Below are 25,936 nucleotides of genomic sequence, written 5' to 3' on the forward strand. Positions count from 1 at the left end.
AAAATGTAGGAGGAAATGGTTAATTTCTTATCAAAATACAGACCTTCAAAACTGACCTGGGAAGATTTCAAAAACTTAAAAGAGATTTGGTATGTGATAAAAAATAATCCATTTAAAAAAGAAAACACCTGGTTATATATAAACAATGGAAAACTTGCAGCTGTAAAAAAGTGATAAAGTTTTTGATGCACTACTGTGGAATGATACCCAAATTATGTTGTTGGGAAAAAAATGAGGTGTACAGAGCATTATTTATGCTATGCTTCCATTTGTGCATAACTGTGTGTGTGTGTAGCTTTTATATATATGTGGGAGATACATATATATTGTATATGATATATATCCCCACATACACATTTATATATTTGGATTTGCTTTTATGTATGCATGTATACATAATATCTTGAAAGATGCACAAGGATGTCTTGAGCAATACTAGTAAGAGTGATTGCTTTTGCCTTTGGCCAGGGAAATGAGGTGGCTAAGGGACAAGGGTAGAAGGCACTTTTTACTGTCCTCTTAATGCCTTATGAATTTTTTATACCTTATTAATTTTTAATCCTGTAGATATATTTACATGTTCAAAAACTAAATTGATAAAAGAAATTTTAACTATCAGATCCAGATGGTTTTTAAAGTTTTTTAAAAACTATTTCATCTTGTGCCGCGGCGGCCCGGGCTTCCTCTGGCTCTCTCCCCGGGGCAGCCGTGGGCCGGGAGGGCAGAGGCGCCTTGTCTTCCAGGCCTTTGCTGCCGTGGCTGCTCCTGGGCCCACCCGTGTGGCTCCCGGACATCACTTCTGCTAAAATAAATCCTAGTTCTTGTCCTGCCGGAAAAAAAAAAAAAAAAAAACTATTTCAGACCATAGAAAAGGTTAGGAAGCCTCCCCTACATCATTTTATTTATGAAGATTCTATAACTGCAGTACCAAAACACAAGTTACAAAGAATTAAAAATTAGACCAATCTCACAGATGGAGATACAAAATACTTAAATAGAATATTTATAGATTTACTATAGTACTATATTAAAATATTGTTATATGACCAGATAGGAGTATGCTAGAAATATAAAAATAGTTCAGTATCAGGAATTGTATGGATATAATTCTTTACAAAAACTGTTGAAGGGGGGCTGGTACCTGGGTGCCTCAGTCAGTTAAGCATCTGACTCTTGATTTCGGCTCAGGTCATGATCTCAGGGTTGTGAGATCAAGGCCCTATCAGGTTCCATGCTGGGAGCATCTAGCCCAGCATGGAGCCTTGGAGCCTTACTTAAGATTTCCTCTTTCCCTCTGTTCCACCCGCCCCCCCACCACCACCCACAAAAACCTTAAATTAAAAACAGCAACAAAACAAAATCTCTTGAAGGGGAAAAATATCACATAGTAAATTTGATAGATGCCCATGAGGAAGAGGAAAGCAGAAACAGAACAGTAGTCTGTGTGGAACAACTTAAATACAACAGGCTTAGTGCTAATGATGTTCTGCGGGGTGCACACTGCAAAGAAGAGATGTTTCCTAGAGCATAGTCAGGCCCTCAGCCATGATTACAGTAAAGTACAGGATACAGTTTCTAAAGGTACTGGTCAGAAATAACGAAGTTAGCACTTTAGCACTTGTAAAGAGTTGAACTTTTAATTATTTAGATAGATGTAAAGATACTTTATTCACAAGTATCCTGTAAGATACCAGAGGTATGTTAATATAGTAGATTTTGAGATTGTTTTTGTTTTGTTTTTTTTAATGGGCATTCATCACCTCAAGTCACAGTTCAGAATAAAGATTAGTAATCTTTGATGGTTTTACTGTACCCTTTATACTTTTAATGAAAAGGCTTTGTTGATTGCCTTAACCTAATTTAACCTACCCCCTGAACTCTGAGAGTGACAATGTAACCAACTACATCTGTGTGGTGCCTTTTAAGGAGCTGGGCCTGGGACTTAGTGAAGAGCAGATTTCAGAAGAGGAAGCCCATAATCTTACAGATGGCTTTAGCCTGCCTGCTTTGAAGGTAATCTGTCTGTGGAGCGGAAGGGCTGACCAAAAGATAGATTGTACCTGTGCTATATTAATGTAAATGGCTAAATACTATCATCATAATATATCCTTCTTGATGTTTGTGAAGCTGTCTTTAAGAGTTGAGAGCATCATGAAGATTGGATGAGGTGATCCTTATATTTTGATATCAAAATACCTAAAATTCTTATTAAAAGCATTTCTTGCCTTAAATCAGAGTTTATAGATAAGTGATTTTACATTAATAGAAAACCAATATGAATGATTTTATGACTATTTGTTTTAACAAACTTGGGTAAAGAACTCTGAAGATCAAAATCTTTCCTTGGAAAATCTGCCTAAAATGATCTATTTGACTATATAAAAATTAACTTTTAAGTTAAAAAATTGCAGTGATTTTTAACAAGGATAGATACAAATCTTTCTACATAAAGAGTACCATGGTATATGAAGCCTAGACCAGTTATGTCAGGTGCATAAACTGGTTCACAAAGGAACAAATAGAAATGGCCGATAAATACAAAACTTTAAATCTCATTAGCAATAGGTAGATATTTTGCTAAGGATCTTAAAAGTTGGTAATAGGGATCCCTGGGTGGCGCAGCGGTTTGGCGCCTGCCTTTGGCCCAGGGCGCGATCCTGGAGACCCGGGATCGAATCCCACGTCGGGCTCCCGGTGCATGGAGCCTGCTTCTCCCTCTGCCTGTGTCTCTGCCTCTCTCTCTGTGACTATCATAAATAAATAAAAATAAATAAATTAAAAAAAAAAAGTTGGTAATAGTTGTTATCTATGAAGATCAGAGAGACCTAACAATAAAAGAGACCTTTTAATAAAAGTATAAATTGGTTCACTTTAGCAGTTAGTATCAATCTTCAGAAAGATACATACTCTTCAGTAATCTTAAAGATTTATCTAAGTAATCAAAATATACTCTAGGTAGGTTCATGGTATTCCTACAACGATAAATATTGGAAACAAAAGTTCAGTGATATAAGATTAATGATGATTTATGGTACATTCTTTGAAATGAGTAGTAGAAAAATTTTAAGATGGAAAAAACAAAATAAAAGCAAGTTACAAAAACCATGTGTTTGGTAAGATTCTAGTAGTGGTTTTAAATAGTCAGTCCCAGTGTCTTTAGATTCCTTCTCAGTATTTAGCAAACACCACTTAGATATCTCTTTGTTTCTAATCTTAAGAACTTCACTTGATACCCATGAAAGCCCGTGCAAGTGTAGTTGACAGCATACATACCAAGATCCATTTTGTTTTGAGACTGCATTGATCTCTGTATCTTTAAAATTTTCAGATTCACATAAATATTCTAATTCTTTTGGTTTTCTTTTTTCCTTTACTATTACTTGAAATTTGCCTTGATTTATTCTTACCACCTTTCTATCCCATTTCAATAAATGGCGGCACACAACTTATTAAGCTAGAAACCTGGATACCATCCTTCTTATCTTTTTACCCCTGTATCCAGTTTGTCAATAGATTCTTGTGTCTGTTTGACCTTGAAAATGTTTAAACCCATCCATTATATCCCTTCCTGCCCATCTTCATTCTAGCCCTCATCATTTCTTACCTAGGTTACTGCAATAATTTTCTTACTGGTTTCCTTGATTCCCTAAAGTTGTTCGTAATGCAGTTTAACATAGGGACACCTGAGTGGCTCAGTCAGTTAAGTGTCTGCCTTCTGCTCAAGTCATGTCTCAGGGTCCTGGGTCTGAGCCCTGCGTCAGGCTCCATGCTCTGTGAGGAGTCTGCTTCTGCCTTTCCCTCCCCCACTATGCCCTCTCATGCTCACAGTCTTTCTCAAATAAATAAAAATCTTAAAGTTGTTTTACAAATTAAACTAACTTTACTACTTTGGCTTTTGCTTTTATCTTGACACGTAAGTAATCCATAACCAAACTCAATGATTGTGTTGCTTTATTACCAGGAATATCAGTCTCTGCAAGAAGCTTTATCTTGAGGTCCATAGAGTTTATAAACTACTGAAAACCTCTGTATAATGTTCAAAAACAGTGTTTTGCCACCTTGTATAGTTGTCATTGTACCCAGATAAAGAATTTAAAAACGGATTTTGTAAGTCAAATTTTAAAGGAAAATTCTCTCCCTAAAGGACAACATTAATTAAAGCTTTTTAAAAAAATATAGTGAAAGATGTTTTACAAATAAATCAGGGCCTTTTGTTTCCCTTTGTAATTTTTAGTGTGTCTATAAAGAAAATACCTTTTGGATTTAGATTTTATTGTTCACATATCTTCTCTCAGAAAAATTTAGCAAGTGGTATACCTTTAAACAAAAAAAAACTACTCTTTGTTGTGCCCAAGGCAATGTATATGGAATATTAAGTATAATAGAATCCTTATCTCTCTTTTCTTTGTTCAAATTTTTAACTAGGTTTTTTCATCTAGTTTTTTCATTTAGGTTTTTTAAAGTATTTTTCCTGCTTTAAAAAAAAATCCCCATTTTGTGAAAATGCTTTAAATCATTAAAGCATTTAAAAAATGCTATTTGCCCATAAGCAGTGGTTATGCTGTTATCCAGAGCCACTTCCCTATCCAAACAACAAATGGGAAAAAATGTATATTTCTTAGTTTTGTTTAACTGGAGAATGTAGTAGTGATTCAATAATGATTTAAGCTATGCCAACTTAACTCTTTCCATTGCTGTGGCCCAAACTCCATCATCCTTGATAACACTTTACTCTCATAAACCGTCTGTCAAGAGATTGTCTTTGTTCTATTTTTATGGTATATCCAGAGTCTCACTATCGCTCTCCTCTTAGCCACTAACCAGTGTCGTACAAGCTACCTTTAACTCTCACCTGGATTATTGTAGTAACCTTCTGACTGTTCAGAACCCTTCAGCGGCTCCCCATTTTTCTTAGAATAAAAGCCAGTTATTTCAGGGACTTCATTGCTTACCATGCTTCCCTTACTTATTGTACCCAGCCATACTGACCTTACTGTTCTTCAGATATGCCACATACTGTATACTCCTACTACAGGACTTGGCACTTGAACCTCCTGCTTCCTGTAACTCTCTTCCCTGTTAATAGTCCCATGGCTCAATTCCTTCAGATGACGCTTTTTTAGAGACCTTTTTGGCCACCCCATCTTTCCCTCCTTCTGCCTCTCTCCCTTTCCCTCTCCCTATGTATACACACATTCACTATTCCCCTTCTCTGCTGTGTTTTTTCCCATAGCTCATCAGCCAAGAAACTATCTTTTACTTGTTAGAATCTTTTGCTACCCCTGCCACCTGAATATAATTCCATCAAGAACAGGATTTTGGGGGCACCTGGATAGCTCAGTGGTTGAGCATCTGCCTTTGGCTCAGGTCGTGATCCCAGGGTCCTGGGATCAAGTCCTGCCTCAGGCTCCCTGCATGGAGCCTGCTTCTCCCTCTGCCTATGTCTCTGTTTCTCTCTCTGTGTATCTCTCATGAATAAATAAATAAATAAAACCTTAAAAAAAAAGAATTTTTTTTTCAGTTTTGTACTCTGTCATATTATCAACACCTAGAACATTATCAATATCTAGGTGCTCAAGATTTTGCTGAATGATCAAATAAAAGACTAAAGAAAATAATTGCAGTCACAAAATTATTAAATAAGAAGACTTGGGAGGTAAGCTGTTTATATAAATTCAAGAATTCCTAGATAGTGTGTCTTTAGCAGTTTAGAAATTTGACTTTGCTCAGTTAAAAAAAGCAAGTTAATAGTAAAATAGGTTCATATTAAATACATTAATTGTATAACTTAAAGTTCATTTACTAAAGCAATCAAAGTAATATCTACTTCCACGGCTGTGAAAAATTAAAATCTGAATTATCCAAGTGTTCATTTATCTTTTTGTTGTCCACTCTTACTCATACTAGATTGCTTCCTCATGTATTTGTTTATTTGTGGGATATTGTCCACATCTTGAACAGGACTACATCTGGAGAAATCCTTTGTTGATTCAGGGTGTATCTCTCAAGAGTGGATTTTGCAGTTTCTCGTGCCAGACATTCAGAGTTATGAACACTTGGGACTGATTTTTATGTTATTTCTTAGCTATTCCCTAGACCAAAATGATATAATTTTGAACCCAAAATTTTGGATGCATCACTGATTCATTTCTTTGGACTTCCATAGGTCCATTATTCCTACTGTCTTCTTTTCTACTTTGTGTAAAATTTTTAAGTAATGCATCAAGGAATATTCATTTTTAATAAGTGTATCTCGTTATCAACACTTCTTTTCTAGGATAGAACTATTCTAAAATACATACTGGTGTTACATGCTATATTTATATTAGAAGTTCTCACATGCTATGACTACATAACTCAATCTAACATTCTTGGCTACTCTTCAGGATTAGTTCAAACTCAGCTATACTCATTACTTAGGATAAAGTGGGAAATTTAACCAGAAGTTAAGATAAACAAATTTATGTTTGTTTTGAATTTTGACAATTTTTTTTATTGATGTAGTCCCTTTTTCTTTTTAGGTCTTGTTTCAACTCTGGGTGGCACAGAGTTCGGAGTTCTTCAGACGGTTAGCCCTACTACTTTCTACAACTAATTCACCTCCCAGGCCCTTACTTACTCCAGCACTTTTGCCTCATCGTATTTTATCTGATGTGACTCAAGGTCTACCTCATGCTCATTCTGCCTGCTTGGAAGAGCTTAAGCGCAGCTATGAGTTTTATCGGTACTTTGAAACTCAGCACCAGTCCGTAGTACCCCAACGTCTATCCAAAACTCAACAGAAGTCAAGAGAACTGAATAACGTTCACACAGCAGTACGCAGCTTGCAACTCCATCTCAAAGCATTACTGAATGAGTAAGTTTAGAAGCCAAATAAGAAAATGTCCCCATGATTAGCAAGCTTCATTCTGGCTGTTGGCTTGTGTCATAGCTAGAAAGCAGCAGCAAAATTGAGACATGCAGCATGGAGGATGGTTTATAGCTATTAATGTAGCAAAGAAAGAATGATTCTAAGTTCTATAATTTGGGGGAGTCATTTATAGTATTAACTTTGTCTGATTTCAACAGAAAACCTAGAAACCTAAGACAAAAGCAGGTGTTCATTCTGTTTGAGAGCTGAAATGGAGATGTTAACAAAGATTGAGCTTGTTTTAACTCTTTAATTAGGGCTCTTAACCTGGAGCCTACAATTTAAGGAACATAGCTGCCAGCCCTGGAACAGTAAGTTATAAAGGTATTGGTATATATATAGCTGAATAATAATATATATATAGCTGAAGAATAATATATTACAATTTTTAAAAATAAATTATAGCAGGTTTGGATATTTTCTGAACCAGAGGACACATTTTTTGGCCCAAGTTGAATAGTAAAATGCAGGGTCCATAGTTTATATTTGTTTTTCTTCTACTTGGCCTGGTATTATTGGTACTCTGCCTTGGTCAGATGTAGGATCCATTCAGTCCAGTGACATTTTTCTGTAACAGATACTTCTAATATATGACTGAATCAAATGATGGTTGGGGTCATGTTGTGTTGGTAATCAGGGAAAGGCATGGGAATTCAGTGAGTTGATGAGATTATAGTTGATGTACTTGATCCTGGAAATCTCTACTTGAGGGGACAACAAATGTTGGGTATATGTCAGAGAAAAATTTTCAGTGGAAGTGCCGTATTGGGCACAGCCAGAGTCTCTAAAGAATTGACTTTTGGCAATAGCATCAGAACTACATAGGACTTAGTAGAATGCATTAGAGTGAGGGAAGATGGCTCAGGGAAGAAAAAGGCTACACTGGATGGACATGGAAAAGAGGGGCTTTGTGCCTGGGGCAGATTGTGGATTACGCATGGGAAGGATGTCTCCTGTTTAAAAATGAAATATTCTATATATGGTACTATATGTTGCCTTTCAAACAGAGTATACCAGTCACAAACCAGATCTGATTTGCTCTGTGGCACTGCTGCACACAATTTTTAAAAGCGTTATCTAAACATTTGTTTTGTGTGTCACTCCTCATTCTCACTCATCCCCTCTGCTCTTCCTAGTATGGACACTAGGGCATTAACCCTTTTACTGTTCTCTCTGCCTCTAGAGTGCTCACTACCAAATTAATGTTTCTGAGGCATACATTTGCTTTCTCAACCAGAAATCTTCACTGGTTTCAGAGTATAGCAGCATGGACCAAAGTATGTATAAAATAGTCTGTTGAAATGATTTGCTATAACCTAATTATAGTCTGCCTTTCTATTTCTCACTCCTTCAGTCCAAATAAACTGCATAATGCCTTTTCCCATGTACCATTTAGAATGACCTTCTTCATTTTGGTACATGTTAAAATTTTATCCATCCTTCAGTGCTTCCTCAGAAGTACCTCTTCCTTAGCTGTTCCCTGTCTGTACCCGTAGCTGGTAACAACTTCCTCCTCTTCTGAATTCTTGTACCATGGTCTTTATCTTTCTGTGGTATTACACTTTTGTGCTTAGATTCAGTCCAGACTTACAGCTTCCCAGCTGCATAACTCTAGGCAAGCTGCTTCAACTCTCTGGACCTAATTCCTCATCTGTAAAATGCAAGTAAAATGTTAGCTATAATTTTTATGTTATTATATTTATACATATATATGCCTAATCTCCCTGATTCTGTTCTGTTTCCTATTAAATATGAAATGAGCTTAATTTATCCTCTCAGTTCATAAGTGGCCTCATATATGTAAAAGAAATTCTGTTAAATAAATAGGTGATACTCTTTAATAGGTGATACTTTTTATAAGCTTTTAAAAACATTGTGGCAAAATACACATAACATTAAATTTACCATTTTTAGGCATACATTTCAGTGGCATTAGGTACGTATACATTTTTGTGCAACCATTATCACCTTCCATCTCCAGAACTCTTTTCATCTTATAAGCTTATTACTTAAATAAGCTTTGTGAATTATAAATTATTAATTTAATATTTTAGAAATCCATTTCTGTTTTTATTACTCAGGGTAATAATTCTTGAAGATGAACTTGAAAAACTTGTTTGTACTAAAGAAACACAAGAACTAGTATCAGAATCTTATCAAATCCTAGAACAGAAGTTAAAGTTGATTCAGCCCCATGTTCAGGCAAGCAACAATTGCTGGGAAGAGGCCATTTCTCAAGTGGACCGACTACTACGAAGAAACACAGATAGAAAAGGTACCAGTGAGAGCTTTCCTTCATGTACATCTATCATACATGGTTACTCTAGTCCAGTAAGATTTTGTTAGGTGGATTTCTTATCTCTATGATGTAAGTGACTTGACAAAATTTAGCTTACTGAAAGAAATGTTGAACTTGTACATACAAATTGACACTGAATATAGTCTGGCCTTATTTTGTAAACAAATTAATATGATTTGAAAGTTCTCTGAATCCTTAGCTCCTTTTTAAAAAACTTAATGAAAGGACAGATTTTAATAAGTGTTTTCCATTATTAGAACTTCTAGAAACTCTTTTCCAGTTAGTGTAGTAATGAGTTTGATAGTTAGGGGCCAGAAATGGAGTCTTGCTTTTAAGGTAAAATATGTCAGAAATTCAGAAATAGTAAACCAATGCTATGATAGGCGGTACTGTGTATTTGTGCAAGTACTGTGTATTTGTTATTAAGGGTCTGAAATATGTTAAGTGCCATTATTAAATGGTGACATCGGAATGCCTTGTGTTGCTGGGCAAAAGGGCGATCTTGAAATCTTCTGCAAAATGGCTTTCATTTGACCCAGACTTTATATTAGTTTTTACTAATTTCACTAATTCACTGTAAATATTTCGCATATTAATTTTTAAATTTGTGCTATAAACAGTACCATGTTTATCCCTTGAACCTTTATGATAATCAGATATATATGTGTAGAAATTGTATTGCTGCCAAAGATAATTAATGCTTTATCATCCTGTTAGTCATTGTTTTGTTTACAGCTAGATCTGTAATACTTTAATGTCATTAAGAAGCTGAATAAGTCTTTACATAGTGAAAGTTAACTTTTTTCAAAGGAAATGTTAACATGCTAATTACTGATGGATGCATCACTAATAGATTTCCTTTATATCTAAAATCTAAATGGCTTCCAAAAAATAAATAAATAAAATAAAATGTAAATGGCTAGTAAATTTTTTCTTCAGAGGGTAAATCTGCCAGGGGGTATAGCTCAGGGGTAGAGCATTTGACTGCAGAGGGTAAATTTGCCAATGATTTTTAATATATGCAAATATTTATGCATGTTAAACTTTTTGATATGACAAGTCTAGAACTTTTGAGTGCATTTTCTTTTTTTTTTTCAAGTTTTTATTTAAATTCCAGTTAGTTTCTTGAGCACATTTTCTTTAAATGGAAACACTCAGAAATGACTGGGAATTAAGAGATACATCCCATTTATTCCTCCCCTTAGCATACTCTGAGATGGTAAATTGTAGCAGTCACTTGAACATGATTGTTAAAACTGTCTCCAAAACATTGGGCAAGTGATAAGCCATGATGTTCTGCATATGCGGCTTTTGCTTATAGGTGATAATGATACTAATTAAGATATAAGTCATTGGCAAACTTTTCTCACTAAAATGTTCATAGTAGCCATAGCTATGTGACTTTGAATAAAATATTTGTATGATTTTTTTAAGAAGCAGGTGCTTTGGGCAGCCCAGGTGGCTCAGCGGTTTAGCGCCGCCTTCAGCCCAGGGTGTAATCCCAGAGACCCGGGATCGAGTCCCACGTCAGGCTCCCTACATGGAGCCTGCTTCTCCTACTGCCTGTGTCTCTGCTTGTGTCTCTGCCTCTCTTTCTCTCTCTCTGTGTCTCTCATTAATAAATAAATAATTAAAAAAAAAAAGCAGGTGCTTTAGTTAGTTCTTAGCTCTTTTTAAGTTATTTCAAGACTGCAGAAATGACACAAGATAGTTCAAAGTAGCCTTCTTCACCCATATTCCTCAGTTGACATTCTACCACATTTGCCGTACCTCTCTCAGTATCTGTCTATAAATTCTTTTGGTGGTATTATTCTGAACCATTTTGAGAGTAAGATGCAGACATGAGATCCCATTACCCCTAAATCTTCTGTTTGCACTTTTGAAAAAAGAGCATTCTCCTACCTACCTACAATATACCATCAAAATCAGGACATGAGCATTGATCTAATATTGCTCTCTAATCCACAGATCCCATTCTAATCTCACTAATTGATCCAATGGTAATTTTACATGCCCAGATCCAGATCACACATGGCATTTAGCTTTTATGTTCTTTATTCTACTTTAGCCTTTTTTTGTCTTTCATAATAAGAATTTTATTTAAAAAAATATCCTGAGATTATATAAGTTTTTTCCCACTATTAAGCATATATGTCCCATATGCCCCACTAGGATCATTTCACATATTTATTTAAGAGATATAAAAAAGTAATGTTCAAAAAAATGTAATGTTCACATGAAAACCTATAAACAAATGTTTATAGTGACTTTATTCATAATCACTAAAAGCTAGAAGCAGTCCAAGTGTCCTTCAGCTGATGAGTAGACAAACTGTTAAATCCATCCACACAATGGAATACTACTCAGCAATAAAAAAGAAATGAGCTACTGATACATCATTAAGATGGAGGAATCTCTAATACACTGTGTTAATCAAAAGAAGCCAGACTCAAATCACTACATAGTCTATGATTGCATTTAAATGACATTCTTAAAACAGTATAATTTAATAGGAATGGCCGATATACCAGCAGTTACTAGGAGTTGGATATGGAGGGAGGAATGGGCAGCATAAGTAAATGTTTTGAGGTGATGGAGCTGTTCTGTATCTTAGTTGTATTTATATCTTGGTTATGGTGGGTAGTGGTGGTTATATGACTCTTAATTTGTCTAACTTCATAAAATTAGATACCAAAAAGAGTGAATTCTCTGAGTAAAATAAAATAAGGTTTCTTACCCACAGTTTTAGCATTTAGCATTTAGCATACTAAACTACTAGTTTAGTAGTTCTTGCTCAAATTAGATATTATTGTGATTGTTGCCAAATGGTGATTTTCTAATTCCATTTTTCCTTTTATACGTATTAGCATTTTGTTGTGAGGCAAAGCAGCCCTTTTGCCACTTACTTTTTTTTAAAGATTTTATTTATTCATGAGAGACACACAGAGAGAGGGCCAGAGACACAAGCAGAGGGAGAAGCAGGCTCCATGCAGGGAGCCCGATTCAGGACTCGATCCCAGGACTCCAGGATCACACCCTGAGCTGAAGGCAGGTGCTTATGCACTGAGCCACCCAGGCATCCCCCGTTTTCCACTTATTTATATCAATATGGATGTATGGATTTTTATTTTATTCTGTAGATCATAATTTGTTAGTCAAACAGGATTATTAAATGTTAGTATTATATTACATGTTAGTATTATATTACATGTTAGTATTATATTACATGTTAGTATTATAGTACTATTTTGCTCAAATTGCCCAAAGTTTAACCAGAGGGAGCCTATTCAAGGTGGTTTGTGCCATCATCATTCTTTGACTACTTCTTTACTTCTTCATACTTACTTTGCCCCTAGCCCTAATAACAGCCATGTATCCAAGATGCCCTATTCCTTTAGTGGAAAAATGGTATTTAGAAACCAAGATGTGGGTGCTAAGTACTCCTGGCCACTGGGATTTTACCATTTCTAAGCACATAGGGTGGTGAGATATATCTGTGTAAATGTATATATCACTATCTCTCTGTCCATATATGTTGTGTACCATGGGTTCACACCAATACTCCAATTCAGTCCCAACACTACATAGTTCATTATGTCCTTCTCCTTATTTGTCCCTCTCTTTTCTGATTATAAGAAACTTGGCTCTCTTTATCTTCAATGTTTACTTACTTATTCAATCCTTTGTATGTAAGCAATCGCCTGACAATATGGGCTGTCCCCTGAGCCACATTGCTACTCACTCACACCTACTGAGAGTCCTTCCCATCCCATCTCATTCCAGTCCAGCTAGCTTTGTCCACACCAACCCCTGAAGCCAGGAATCTCCCCCCAACCCTGGTGCCAACCAGTTACCTGTCATTACTCTTGAAAGGTAAAAATCTAGATTCTTGAACTCTACTTCTTTTTAAGTAGAGAGATAATGATGAAAGGTAGAGAGCTGGATATGAGGCTAAGTAACCCTGTGATTAGAATCCAGACACTAAAAAAAAAAAAAAAAAAAAAAAAAAATCCAGACACTAATATTAAGTAATTAAAGTTAACACCTGGGTGATCTTTTCATGCTATTACTTTTGAAATTCATTTCCAATTCTAGCTTCTGAGAGTAGAAGTGATATAAAGGAAGTGCAAAATTGAAGTTTATTTTTTTTTTTAATTTTTTTTTTAATTTTTATTTATTTATGATAGTCACAGAGAAAGAGAGAGAGGCAGAGACATAGGTAGAGGGAAAAGCAGGCTCCATGCACCGGGAGCCCGATGTGGGATTCGATCCCGGGTCTCCAGGATCGCGCCCTGGGCCAAAGGCAGGCGCCAAACCGCTGCGCCACCCAGGGATCCCGAAGTTTATTTTTTGTTGGGAAAAGTGATGGTCTGTTTTGAAACTGTTCCTATGCCATGAACAAAAGTTGATTTGTTCAGTGAGTATTTATAGAGTACCTGTTGTATGCCAGATACTATGGTACGGTGAAGAAGGGAGAATATAATTTAATTGTTAAGTCTGTTGCTGTTATAGTTAATTTTAACATCCTTAATTTTTTAATATAAATTAAAAGTTACAATGAGAACAAGTTGGGCTATGAAATTGGCAAAATATTAGTACTAATAATGTTTTTTAATTAGATGTTCACTCATTTCTGTGTGGCCTGTTGCTTTTTAAGGCAAGCCTGAAATAGTATGTGAAAATCCACGTTGTACTGTGGTACCTTTGATGCAGCCTACTCTACACATTGCAGACAAAGATCCAATCCCTGAGGAGCAGGTAATGGTGAAAATTGCTTTTTAATCTACATACAAAGATTACCTATCTTTCTCTGTAAGAGGTATGGATGATTATTGACTTAAGTTGTTAAATTTATGTTTGTGATGAACTTCAAAATTACAGCATAGTATATTGAACTGATACCAAATCATTTGTCTGTATGTCTTAATGCCTTAAATTTGAATCTACCAGCAAATTTTCATATTATTTATATCTTACTGTCTATTTTTTAGACACTTAAAAGTGATCAAACACATTACAAATGAGTGCTTTGGCAAAGGTAACTTCTGGGGTGCTGGAAATGTGACTAGTGGTTACTGGTCAATATACATATGTAAAATCCTGTACATTTGAGATTTGTGCATTTGACAGCATGTATATACCTCACTTTAAAGAAACAGTTTTTTAATGATTTAATTAGATATTGACAAAAATATCTTTTGTTTATTCTAAGGAAAACTTCTTTTCCTTTGGTCATAATTGTCTACTCAGTATTCTTAATTGCAGAAGGAGACCAATTCTGTTTAGTTTAACAAACAAAAGATTTTTTTTTTTTAAGATTTTATTTTATTAGAGAGGGAGAGAAAATCCCAAGCAGACTCTCCACTGAGTGTGGAGCTTGACACAGGGCTCCATCCCACTACCCCAAAACCATGACCCGAACTGAATTCAAGAGTTGGACGCTTAACTTACTGAGCCACCCAGGTGCCCCAACAAACAAAAAAATTGTTTTAGAAAACAGTACCTGACTGACAATATTTCTGAGGGTCACATAGTCAGGTTTGAAACAGGTTGCTGTAAACAGCCAAAATCACTCAAAAGAACTGTTCCATTTCCTGCATTATCACTGCCCAGTCACTGGTTGCAGACATTGCCATTTGCTCCATCATTGCTGAATAATAAAAACTCCCTTTAGAACCTCTACCTCTAGAAACTTGATCTGCCACCACTCTTGCCAAAATGGATTCCTTTAGATGCCTCCTTCCCTTTGTAACAAAACTTCTAGGACAGATGTGATCCACATACAGATATAGCGGATCCCAAGTCATTTGCCTGAACCATAACTGCAAGGAGGCTGGGTAAGCAAGAATCCTAGTCTGTTCCTTAGTGAGACGAAGAACCATAAGATGAGGTTCCCCAATCCTAGAATAATGTTCAAACGTCCTGAGAAGTCAGAAAGAACTGCAGGTACCTACCACAAAAAGACAACATACCTGACCACCTCCACAAACCACCAGCCCTTCTAATTTGATTGGTTTTATAGAGCTAATAACTGTAATCTTAACTGGATCTATAGAATGGTATCAGAGCAGAAAAATAATGATTGAAGTTATTAAACTTTCTTATCTACAATCCCTTTTAGTATCAACTGTTAAGTTTAAGACTTCAGTTTATCTATAATAATATATTTGCTCTGTTTGCCCACCTTTGCTTTAGTGACCTGTGCCAAGAGTCTTCATTTTTTAATCTTGGAGCTGGGTAGGTACAAGTTAATGAATGCTACCAGAAAATTGTCTGCTTGAAGTAAAGTGCTTTTTCTTTTATTCATTTTCAGGAATTAGAAGCTTATGTAGATGATATAGATATGGACAGTGATTTCAGAAAGGATGATTTTTATTACTTGTCTCAAGAAGACAGAGAGAGACAGAAGCGTGAGCATGAAGAATCCAAAAGGGTACTCCAAGAATTAAAATCTGTGCTGGGATTTAAAGCATCAGAGGCAGAAAGGCAGAAGTGGAAGCAACTTCTATTTAGTGATCACGGTAAGCACTTACTTCAGAGTAAAAAATTATTTTATTATAGGGGATTCTTTTTTCTTGAACTATGAATCTTATTTTAGCTATATAATTCTTATAGCTTTAATTTTAGGGATCTGTCAAGTATAGTACTTTTTTCTTCTAGACACAAATCAGTATGATCAATAAAAGAGTAGGTATATAATCAAATTGGGAGTATGAAATCAGAGTTTTTCATCAGGTATTTGATATTGTACTAAATTTTATTTGGAATAGGCAGTGAGTTGAATAAATTACAGTGTTTTCAAATTTAGTGAATTTGAGATTCTAAACTCTGTACTCTTTATGTTGATATTATAAATACCTCAATGGAGCACCAAATTAAAAACCCTTTGTTTACCATTGAAAGAAATGAATTAAAATCTAGGCCAATTAGCTACATCACTAAGGTTATGTAATTGATTTGAACACTTTAGTAGATGGGAGAAAAGGAGGTGCTTTTGTGTGCACTGTCTCCATACTTGGATTGTCAGTACTGATGATTAGTGTTAAACTCCTTTAAGTTTCCCACTCTCCTTTTTTTTTAGTTGGATTTCATGAGAAGTGAGGGAAGGAATGAGGAGAAGCTTAATACTTGACAGTATCAAACTAGCTAATTCCTAGTTGAGAAGAAACTTCTGGAGTTTTCTAAGTAGGGAGAGTGGGTTTCCCCTTTTATAGAGTACTTATGTGGAGCCTCAAAATCAACTGCCTTCTTTCCTGTTCTCTTTTTTCACTAGAAGTTTATAGATTACCTATACTTCTGGAAAGTTCCTCAGGTTTCTCTTTTCTTCTCTTAGGAGCCCTACCATTCTCCCTTGTCCACATATACATTTCTTGGTTTTATCCTTCCTCATCCCAAGGCCCCCTTTAATAGCCCGGGTCCTTATTGGATTGTGCTTGTAAATTGTAATGCTGTCTTAACTGACTTCCATTTTCTTTTTTATTATGTAACCTCTAACTCCCAACGTGGGGCTCAAATTCATAACCCAAGATCAGGAGTTGCATGCTCTACTGACTCTGCCAGTGTGGTACACCAGCTGACTTCTATTTTCAATACCTTTTTCTTCTAAGCTATCCTTAGAAGATAGCTTCTGAGGTAGCTTCTATCTATACAGGCTCCCTCCTGATTTTTCTCAAACAGTAGTACATTGATAATGGCTATCTTTAAAATCTGGAGTGGTTCCCCCCTTTCCTGCTATATTAAATCTAAACTCTTTTTTCTGGTTTCAAGCCTCTCTACCATATGAGTCCATCATTTCCAATTATATTTCCTACTCTTTCTAATATAGATGTCCTCCTCTGGTTATATTTTATAATGAGACTATGGTTCCACAAACTGATTGTTTTTACTCATGAAAAACATTCATGCTGGGGCACTTGGCTGGCTCAGTCAATAGAGCATGCAACCTTTGATCTTGGAATAATGAGTTCAAGCCCCCATGTTGGGGGTAGAAATTACTTAAAAAAAAGAAAAGAAAAGAAAAAGAAAAAGAAAAAACATTCATGCTGATCTCTTTACCAAGAATTCTGTCTTCTCCACCAAGCCGCCTTTCTACTGGTTGCTTGTTGGCAAATCCTCCTCTCCTGCTTCCTCTCCCACCACTGCAAAGCCTCACACCAGAGGGGCACTTGAGCAGCAACATATGCAACAGATTAAAAACTACCCAGGGGCAGCAGTAAAGATAGAGTTCCTGCAACCTGTTTGTTCATATGTTGGGCCTACATGAATCAGAGATTGAGAGTATTATGTTTTAGGCACTATTGTTTTCTATGTGTTCAGTGGTTTTGTCTGTATAATGAAATTACCATCTCTGTCAGTAGGGGCTTTATTATCCCCCACAGTGTTCATTCAGTAAATTACTCACTCAACAAGGAGTTACTGAGGTACTGTTTCCTGCTGTATCCCGAGTGCATAATCAAGAGACAAATATCCCTGCACTCCTGGAGGCTTACCTTCCAGCAGTGTTAACACTTGATCTTCCAGTTGCCCAGATTATATTGCCCTATTTAATTAGCCATAATCAGAGATATCAATCAACATCTGTTTCATTCTTTAAGAACTAGATTTATCGCCTCAAACTGTACATGAAGACTGAAAATACCATTGTATATAAACCTGTATCCTTTCTATTGTGCAGTACTTTCTCCATTTAGTTTTTAAATATCCTATTGACAGTATGGGCAAGGATATAACAATGAAAGAAATGTTATCTTTTTTCAGGTATGTGCTTCTGGTAGTTTACATTTGAAAGGGTAGTAATGCTGATTTTGTTTGTGAAAATAAGTAAAAAGCTGCTGATACCATAAAATGCTTTTTCCGTGAAAAATTTCAGTACATCTTCCAGAGTTATTTTCATCTCTGCCTACAGGGGTAAAGTCCGAATGGAATTAGAGAGGGATATTCTACACTGGAACCTGCTGTGGCCATATTTTTCTGTTGTTGCTGCTCTCTAGTGGAGTTACTGCAGCTTAGGGATCTCTTTCTTGGAAATGGACACCTTTTACAAATTATTTTTTAAATAAACGCCAGATCTTCAAGAAGCACTTTTTTTTTCTTCCGTCATGCTTCCTAATATATTGTATTGTACTAACCCCTCATACTGGGAGGAGAGACTGCCTAGCAAGCAACCCACTGCCTACTAACATGAAGAGGGGCTAAATAAAACTTCATTTTCCTTGAAAGGACAACTTCTACCGTATGGATATAATATTTATGTATTATGCTTTGTACAATAGTTGATCTTGAATACAGATTTTATTTTGTTTATATTTTTCTGTGACATTACAAAATGTGTAGAAGTTATGGCTTTACTTTCATCAGGGTCTTATTAGGTGGTTGGCAAGTAAGGTGAACTGTGTGCATTTTTTTCCATGCTGTTTTAACTTGTAAATATATATGTGCATAAGATACGATTATTATCTGGATGACTTTAGGCCTTTTAACTCCCACATTATCAGTAAAAACCATGTTGCTTATTCTTTCATAAGAATGGTTCTCAAACATTAGTGTGCATCAGAGTTGAGCATAGGGCTTATCAGCACAGCTGGTCCCACTCAGTGTCCCCTTCAGTAGGTCTGGGTGGGGCCCAAGAATTGTATTTCTGCCAGATAACCTGGTGGTTACGACTGATGTTGGTTTGGGGACCATACTTTGAGAACCACTGCTTTAATATTTTGAATAAAAGAATGTGTGATGTGTTTTAAAATCTTCATCAAAACCCCATCTCATTTCATTTCTTAGGCATTCTATCTCTTATAAAGTTCTCTGGATTTATAAATTTACATAGATTTTACTAGAAAGTTTTATTTAGCTTTTATTTATTGTTCTTTATAAGAAAAAATACTGGAAATTTAAATTAAAGTTTAAATCATTGCTGGGTCCTTAGTTATTATTTTTCTTTCTTTTTTTTCTTTCTTTCTTTCTTTCTTTCTTTTTTTCCTTTGAAGCTGTGTTGAAATCCTTGTCTCCTGTAGACCCAGTGGAACCCATAAGTAATTCAGAACCATCAGTGGATTCAGATATGGGGACAGTTGGTAAAAATGATACTGAAGAGGAAAATAGTAAACCCTCCACAGCTGACAATGAAATAAGTAGTAAGACTGAGTATTTATGTGAAAACCCTCTAGATGATAAAAATAAAGACAATTCGGCAAATGAAGTCTTCCTCCAAGGAGCTGAAGAAAGAGTGTGTTACCAATGTGAGAGTGAAGAGGAATCTCAGCAGTCAGATGTAGGTAGCCTGTCCACTGCCCATCCAACTCCCAGGGACTTATTACAGCCCTCCATTAAGCAGAGGCTGGCACGGCTCCAGCTGTCATCGGATTTTAACTTCACTGCTGGTCTTGCTGCAGAAGTGGCTGCTAGATCTCTCTCCTTTACCACCATGCAGGAACAGACTTTTGGTGATGAGGAGGAAGAACAAATAATACAAGAAAATAAAAATGAGGTAGAAGAGAAGTAAGAACCAAGATGCCCATGAAGGATTTTAAATTGTTGCTTTTATGCAGGTGTTTTAGCTTCAACACTAGATAATCCACTGGAAAGGGAAAATGAGTATTAAGTTTACTATTTATAAAGATGTGAATTTACAGCAAGAACCCTGGTTTGAACAACTGCTCTGAAAATAGTAGCTAACCTGTAAATGGCAAATCTTTTAGGAAAATAAGAGAAAGGTAAGGGCTCTCTTGAGTAAATTGCTGTTTTATTTGCAGCACAACTGATCGATCTTGGAAATTCTTTAGGTACTTTTAATAAGAAACAAATTTATCATTTCTTGCCAGAATTTGCTACCATAAAATGACTGGGATAATTCTGTTGCAAGAACATTAAGATTCAGTGTGGCTCCTTTTTACTATATTCTTGCAGTTAATAACTGCAGCTATTATGTTAATAACTTGTTGATATTTTATTTTTGTTTATACCAATCTTAAAGATGCAGGTTCTGAATTTAAAAAAATGGAATTTATATAATTAATGTGTACTGGGGTTTGGAACTAAAAAGTAGTGTCAAAAGTACTGGGATTGTGACCTGTTTCTTACACTTCTTGTTCATACCTGTATTCCGCAGTTAACTTTAAGATGTCCTAATAATCTTTAAAAGAAAAACATTGTACTGTTTTAAAAATTACCCTTTCAGTTATTTTTTGTGTTTATCTTCTGTTCTTGTTATATATAATCAGTAGGGATAATGTCAACTGGGGTCCCTATCGTCCAAGGCCCCATTTCCAACTTTGCAGAAAGTTCTTTGTTTAGGTTTGCCTACAGATAATTGAGTGCCATTAATGCAAGCCGGTCCCTTAAGCTGCTGATTCCCAGCCTGAAGGTATACCCTTTCCACCTTATTGAGTCTGCTTCCTGGAAAGCATCCTTGTCTCCTTAGTACTTCATTTATAAACTACCTCTTAAAAGAGGTTGCTTTCCAAATTGTCCAGTGTTAAATCATTGCATTTTCAAAATGTGACATTTTCAGGAGTATATTGTTTCTTGAAACCAGTAGCTCTTATGCGCTGACATAGTTTATAGACCTTACTTTGGGGAAAGTATAGGAATAATAATTTATGCTGCTGTCCTAGAGAGGAGATTACACAATGAATATAGATTGTCTTTAGAGTTAAGAAACATTCAGATTCCTGTAAACTTAGCAATTTGAGTTAGTAGATTTATATATACCAAGGGGATTTTTATTTTTTTTCCACCAACCTTAGGAAATTTATTTTTTAACATGAAGAGAAACTTGGTTCTGCTTTATATGAATAGTAGAGATCCTTCGTACAGTAAGTGCTTCTGCCTATTGCCAAAAATTTCTGGGACTTATCCATAATTAAGCTCTTAGGATTATCTTAGGGTAGGCCCAATTTACTACTTAGAAATAATTAGCTAAATTTCAAGAAAAAACAAATCTTGTTTTGAGACTGATGATTGTATTCATAAATAATAATACTTTCTTTATAAATTACTTAGTTTGCCAATTCCTTTTCTCCTTGAATTTAGAAGCAGCAATTACGGAAAAACTTAGTAATCTTTCTCTTAATCTGTAAACTTACACAGGAAGAATTAGAGTTTAATAACTTTTAATTCTTTTATTGTATTTTTATTATAGCAGTTTGGTAAAAATATCGTCATAATATTTTATCAGTTTTATTCAATAGTCTCTGAGGTGATTCTTTCTAATTTTAAAAGACTGATTTTAATCAAGAATTCCTGAGCCTCCAGTCTGATTTGTTTTACTCACCAGTTAAATTAATTCCATAAAAATTCTACTTGTTGAAACCATGATATAAGAATCTTGGGCCTTAAAGCTTCTTTTTTGTGTAGTTTTCAAAATTTCTTTCATCTTTTAAAATGTTTCTAAGATAAAATATTACCTTCCCTGTGAATATTCCTAATTTTCTTTTATAATAGTCAGTGTTTCTCAGGTTTTGTTTTGTTTTGTTTGGGGTTTTCTGTTTGTTTTTTTATGGGGCAACTACCTTAGAATAAATTGGAGGTCTTACTTTTACATTTCAAATTTGGGGCCATACTCCCAATCATTCTCAGCTGGTCATTTTGGAATGAGGCCTAGATGACGTTTATGCCCAGTAAAATCTAAGAACCTCTGTCTATTCTTACCATGAATACATTAGGAAATAAAAACTAATAGGCCAGTGTAATATAAGTAAGTACTCGTTTGTTACTTTTCTAAGAATATTTCACTTTGTATTATCAGACTTTTGACTAGTTTTAATAGTTGCCATCCTTCTTCCAAAAGAAGCCCTCTGTGAAAAATATTTTGTGATGCAATGCTTATAATTGTGCTTTCCAAGTTTTACAATGATATTTTGACAGGATAGTTCTTATGAGGAGTAATATCCTAACAGCTTTTAACATGAACATTTGCATAGTTTATTTTACCAAGACAAACCTGGTACTTAATGTAAGAATTCACGAAAGAAGCTATTTAGGGTACTCTTGAAGACAAGATTTTTACCTTTTGCCTACAGTAAGGAAAGTCATGGCAATAAATGACCTGGTAATAGTTATCATGCGTAAAATTCTTATTTTTTTCAGCTTTCATTAAAACCCTGCATATCTGGCATACCTGGGGCCAAACTCTTGCTGGTGTTTGATTTGTCGTCCTCTGCTTATTTTTTAAGTTGTCTGTATTATCTGACTTCATAAGTTAAGTCTTCTTTAAAATTGTGCTTCATTAAAAGTATACGTTTTAATATATTTAATTAAGAACTGATGTATTGACTCAGGTTTGATTTCTCAAGTTATTAGACACAAATCAGGAGAAACACATTTAAGGCAAATTACTAAGGAAATTTAAGAATATGGGTTTAAGACTGTAATACAAAAGGATGTACTTGAGTTTAAATCTCAGATCCATCATTTAAAAGCTATGCATACAGCTGTCCTTATCATGTCTTGGGGAGTTTTTCCAACCCAAACCAAATTCTCTGGTTTGCTAAGTGATGTTGGTAAATTCTGACTTCTCAAAAGTAGTTAAAAGAGAAGTGAAACTTTTGAGGCTGAAAAAACAAGATCTGGTTATATTAGTAATATAATTCAAAAAATTCAAAACTCACTTTAAAAAAATAAATAGTAATATTCGAATTCACATAATAAAGGTGGAGAAGCTTTTGATGTTAAAGCATAGAAAGAATTAAAGTTCTGAAACAATTCCAAAATTTTAAGTCAGTGGAGTCTTAATCGGAAGGGATCATTTAACTCTGACTTTTATTTATATACTATAAGTAATATAAAATGCAAAAATATTTTAATAAATTAGAAATCATGTAGAAAGAGTTCAACTGATTTAGTTTAATCATAATACATTGTTTCCATATCCAGAGGAAACAAGAACTAAATGCCTAAGACTGTGCTGTAGCTCAGCTGACTCATTATTTGAACTAAAGTAGACAGCATGCCATGAATGAAAACCAGACAAAGCAAAGATTGACTTATTCTTCCACTTCTATGGATAAGAACATGTCTGTGTAATTCACACTTATATTAGAAAAGAAAGCTGCAAATCTACTGGCAGAGAAAAAATGGAAAATATACCCTAAGTATGGTAACAATTTACCTGTGACCACTGACAGGTAACTAGCTTTGCATGAGTTTATTTTTCATGTAACTGAGGCAAATCATTTAATCATAACATTTTTATTTAATAGTGAATAGGAAAATTTCTAGAATGTACCATATTTTTTTTTCTGGAATATTCAGGATCTTAATTTAACTTTGTCATGTTTAAGAATATCAGTTCCTATCACGAGGTGATAAGTAGAAATGCACCCACAGGGGCTCCTGCAATAGATGAGGTTATAGGTCCTTTTTCTCCAAGGTCCTGCAATGCTGTGCTTTAGAGCTATGTCTAGTTTTCACAGCTTCTCTATCTTCCCTCAAAATCAGTTTTCACTTTTTGTTTTGCTGCTGTCTTGGGTGCCTGCCTCTTGCACTAAGCCCCTAATTTGCTGCTTCTAATCTGCCATGATCTGAGAAGCCAGGTTGTCAACCTTGCTAGAATTGTAAAGTAAGAGTAAGTAGACTGAGAGAAGGCTAAGGGGCTTTTCTGTCAGTTAAGTGCATGGACTTTGTGGTACCTGTTTGGCTGCTTAGCATACTTTTGTTTGCCTCTTCATTACTTACTAAGAACTTGCTAAAAATAGTTGGTTGAATATATGATTGCCATATATTTAAAGTATTAATTCAGTTTTTATATGTTGATGTTTCTAGGACTCGCCATTAATGAATTCAGCTATAAAAGAAAATTCGACTATTATCTTTGTACAAATCATTGTGTATATTTTAGGAAAATGTTAAATGTTTTGTTCTTGTTGATTGTTCCTAGTATAGGACACAGACTGAAAACTTAGAACATTATAAATGTGACTCTAACTCTGTTTTACCAAGATTTATATTCTAGAACTATAGGCTTGAGACTAAACATGCATGGCTAATTTAGTAAGAACTGGCTGAGTATTTGGAGAATGATGTATTCTAGATATCCCAGTTTTCTATAGACCCTAACCCCTTTAAGCATTAAAAATTTTTGGAATAATTTCTGAAGGTAATCCTTTTAAACCAGTATGCATTGCTGTCTTATTAAACAATATATGAAAATCATTTTAATCTTTTTTGATGTCAGAATGATCATTATTAACAACAGTTATTATACTGTAATAGTCTAACTAGGCCCTGAGAGCTATATGCCTTTTTACTAAATGGCTCCATTCTGCTGTGCTTTTTTCATCTTGTCTTTGTTTTCTGTTAGTTCTGATTCCTCCAGTTCCTGCAATTTCTGCTTGCTTAAGTGTGCCTGTAGCAATGGCCTTTCTCTACCTTCGTAATGCTCCTTCAAGTCTGCTTTGGTTTTGGAAACCAGGTAACTAAGATAGCTAGAGTAATGTATAAAGGAGGAGTACATTGACTCAGTGAAGACCTAAAAAACTGAATTGTACCTAAACATATGGATTCTGTGGATATCTGTTCCTCACTACCTATTTCATTGCTATCTTTAAAATAAGTAAAGTTACTAAATTTGATACCGGCTCTCAAAATAGAAGAGCTGTTTTTGTACAAGGGGAACCATTTCATTTCCATACTTTACCTTCTTTATATTCTATCATTTAATTTTTTGGCTCTGATTAAAACCAGTCCACTCAAATGAGCATTTTCTATAGTACTCTCTAAATGAATTGGATGTCACAATGCTGCTAAGAATTTATTTGCCTAGTTTGGTTTTGTTGTCATTTTGGTTTTGTTTTTAGAGAGATGCATCTTCATTTCTGAAACACAAAGTAGGTTGAGTCCTGGGAAATAAGAAAACTTTCATCATTGATATCCCAGAGAGATGAGAAGTAATAAGGTTTTTAGGGTCTAGGCAGTTTCACCCCAAGTAAATTATTCTTTGTGGAGAATTTCTAAGATGGTATCTTTATTTTCTTTCAATGAAATGTATCTTAAAAGTTTTCAAAAGTTATCAGTGTTACATCTAGTGATATTGACAGGTATTTGAATGACTAAATTCCCAGTGTCATTCTTTTTTGTGTGTTTAAATTATCATTTAATATGTTAAATAAGCGTGATGATTTTTCTCTCTTGAATGAAAAATAAACATGAAATTTGCATGTTATAATGTTTGCAGGTAAAATTCAAATCTGTCTAGAAAGGGATATCCTGGCTTTGAATAACTTAAGTCCAAAGGCTGATTATGTTTTAGTCCATATGTTGATTCATCCACCCATCATATGCAGGGTAATTGGAAAATCAGTCTGTGGCCATGAGTCATCACCTAATGTTATTCATTTGCTACTGGAAGGGACTTATGATATAATATTCATTTAAAAATAGATGATCCAAACTCATTTCTTGAGTTGAGACTGCCATTACAGGACAGTCATGATGCCAAACCTTGGTTAGTGCTACGACTTGAGTATAGTCACGAGAGGAAAGTGATTCTACTCAGTGTAATTTCTATAAATAAAAAAAAGGATTAATTGATTCCAGGATTCACATATACATATACAAAAGCATAACATGAAGGAGGAGTTGATTTTATGGAAATCCTAAAATGTGTGATAAATTAAAATGCATATGGTATTTTTTAAATGCTGTACATTTTAACCTCAGCAATTAAGTTAATTTCTTTCATCCCTATTTACTGAAATTCATTCATCACATGGCAGTTCTTAAAATAGGACAAT

General features: G+C 35.0%; 1 protein-coding gene across 7 annotated transcripts in view; it reads left to right on the forward strand.

Moving 5' to 3' along the window:
- Positions 1–25,936, forward strand: part of VEZT (vezatin, adherens junctions transmembrane protein) — a 74,102-nt gene that overhangs the window by 45,600 nt on the left and 2,566 nt on the right. For 3 of the 7 annotated variants that reach the window (XM_025439454.3, XM_025439456.3, XM_025439457.3), the window contains 6 exons: positions 1,866–2,013; positions 6,522–6,856; positions 8,992–9,185; positions 13,867–13,967; positions 15,523–15,730; positions 19,193–24,367. In XM_025439454.3, coding sequence (XP_025295239.1) covers positions 1,866–2,013; positions 6,522–6,856; positions 8,992–9,185; positions 13,867–13,967; positions 15,523–15,730; positions 19,193–19,707 — 1,501 coding nt within the window. In that variant the 3' untranslated portion in view covers positions 19,708–24,367. Of the gene's footprint in view, positions 1–1,865; positions 2,014–6,521; positions 6,857–8,991; positions 9,186–13,866; positions 13,968–15,522; positions 15,731–18,114; positions 19,119–19,192; positions 24,616–25,936 lie in introns of those variants that run through there. The other 4 variants (XR_007402203.1, XR_007402205.1, XR_007402204.1 and 1 more) reach the window with 3 other exon arrangements.

Source organism: Canis lupus, chromosome 15 (assembly GCF_003254725.2).
Source record: "Canis lupus dingo isolate Sandy chromosome 15, ASM325472v2, whole genome shotgun sequence".
Taxonomy (NCBI): domain Eukaryota; kingdom Metazoa; phylum Chordata; class Mammalia; order Carnivora; family Canidae; genus Canis; species Canis lupus.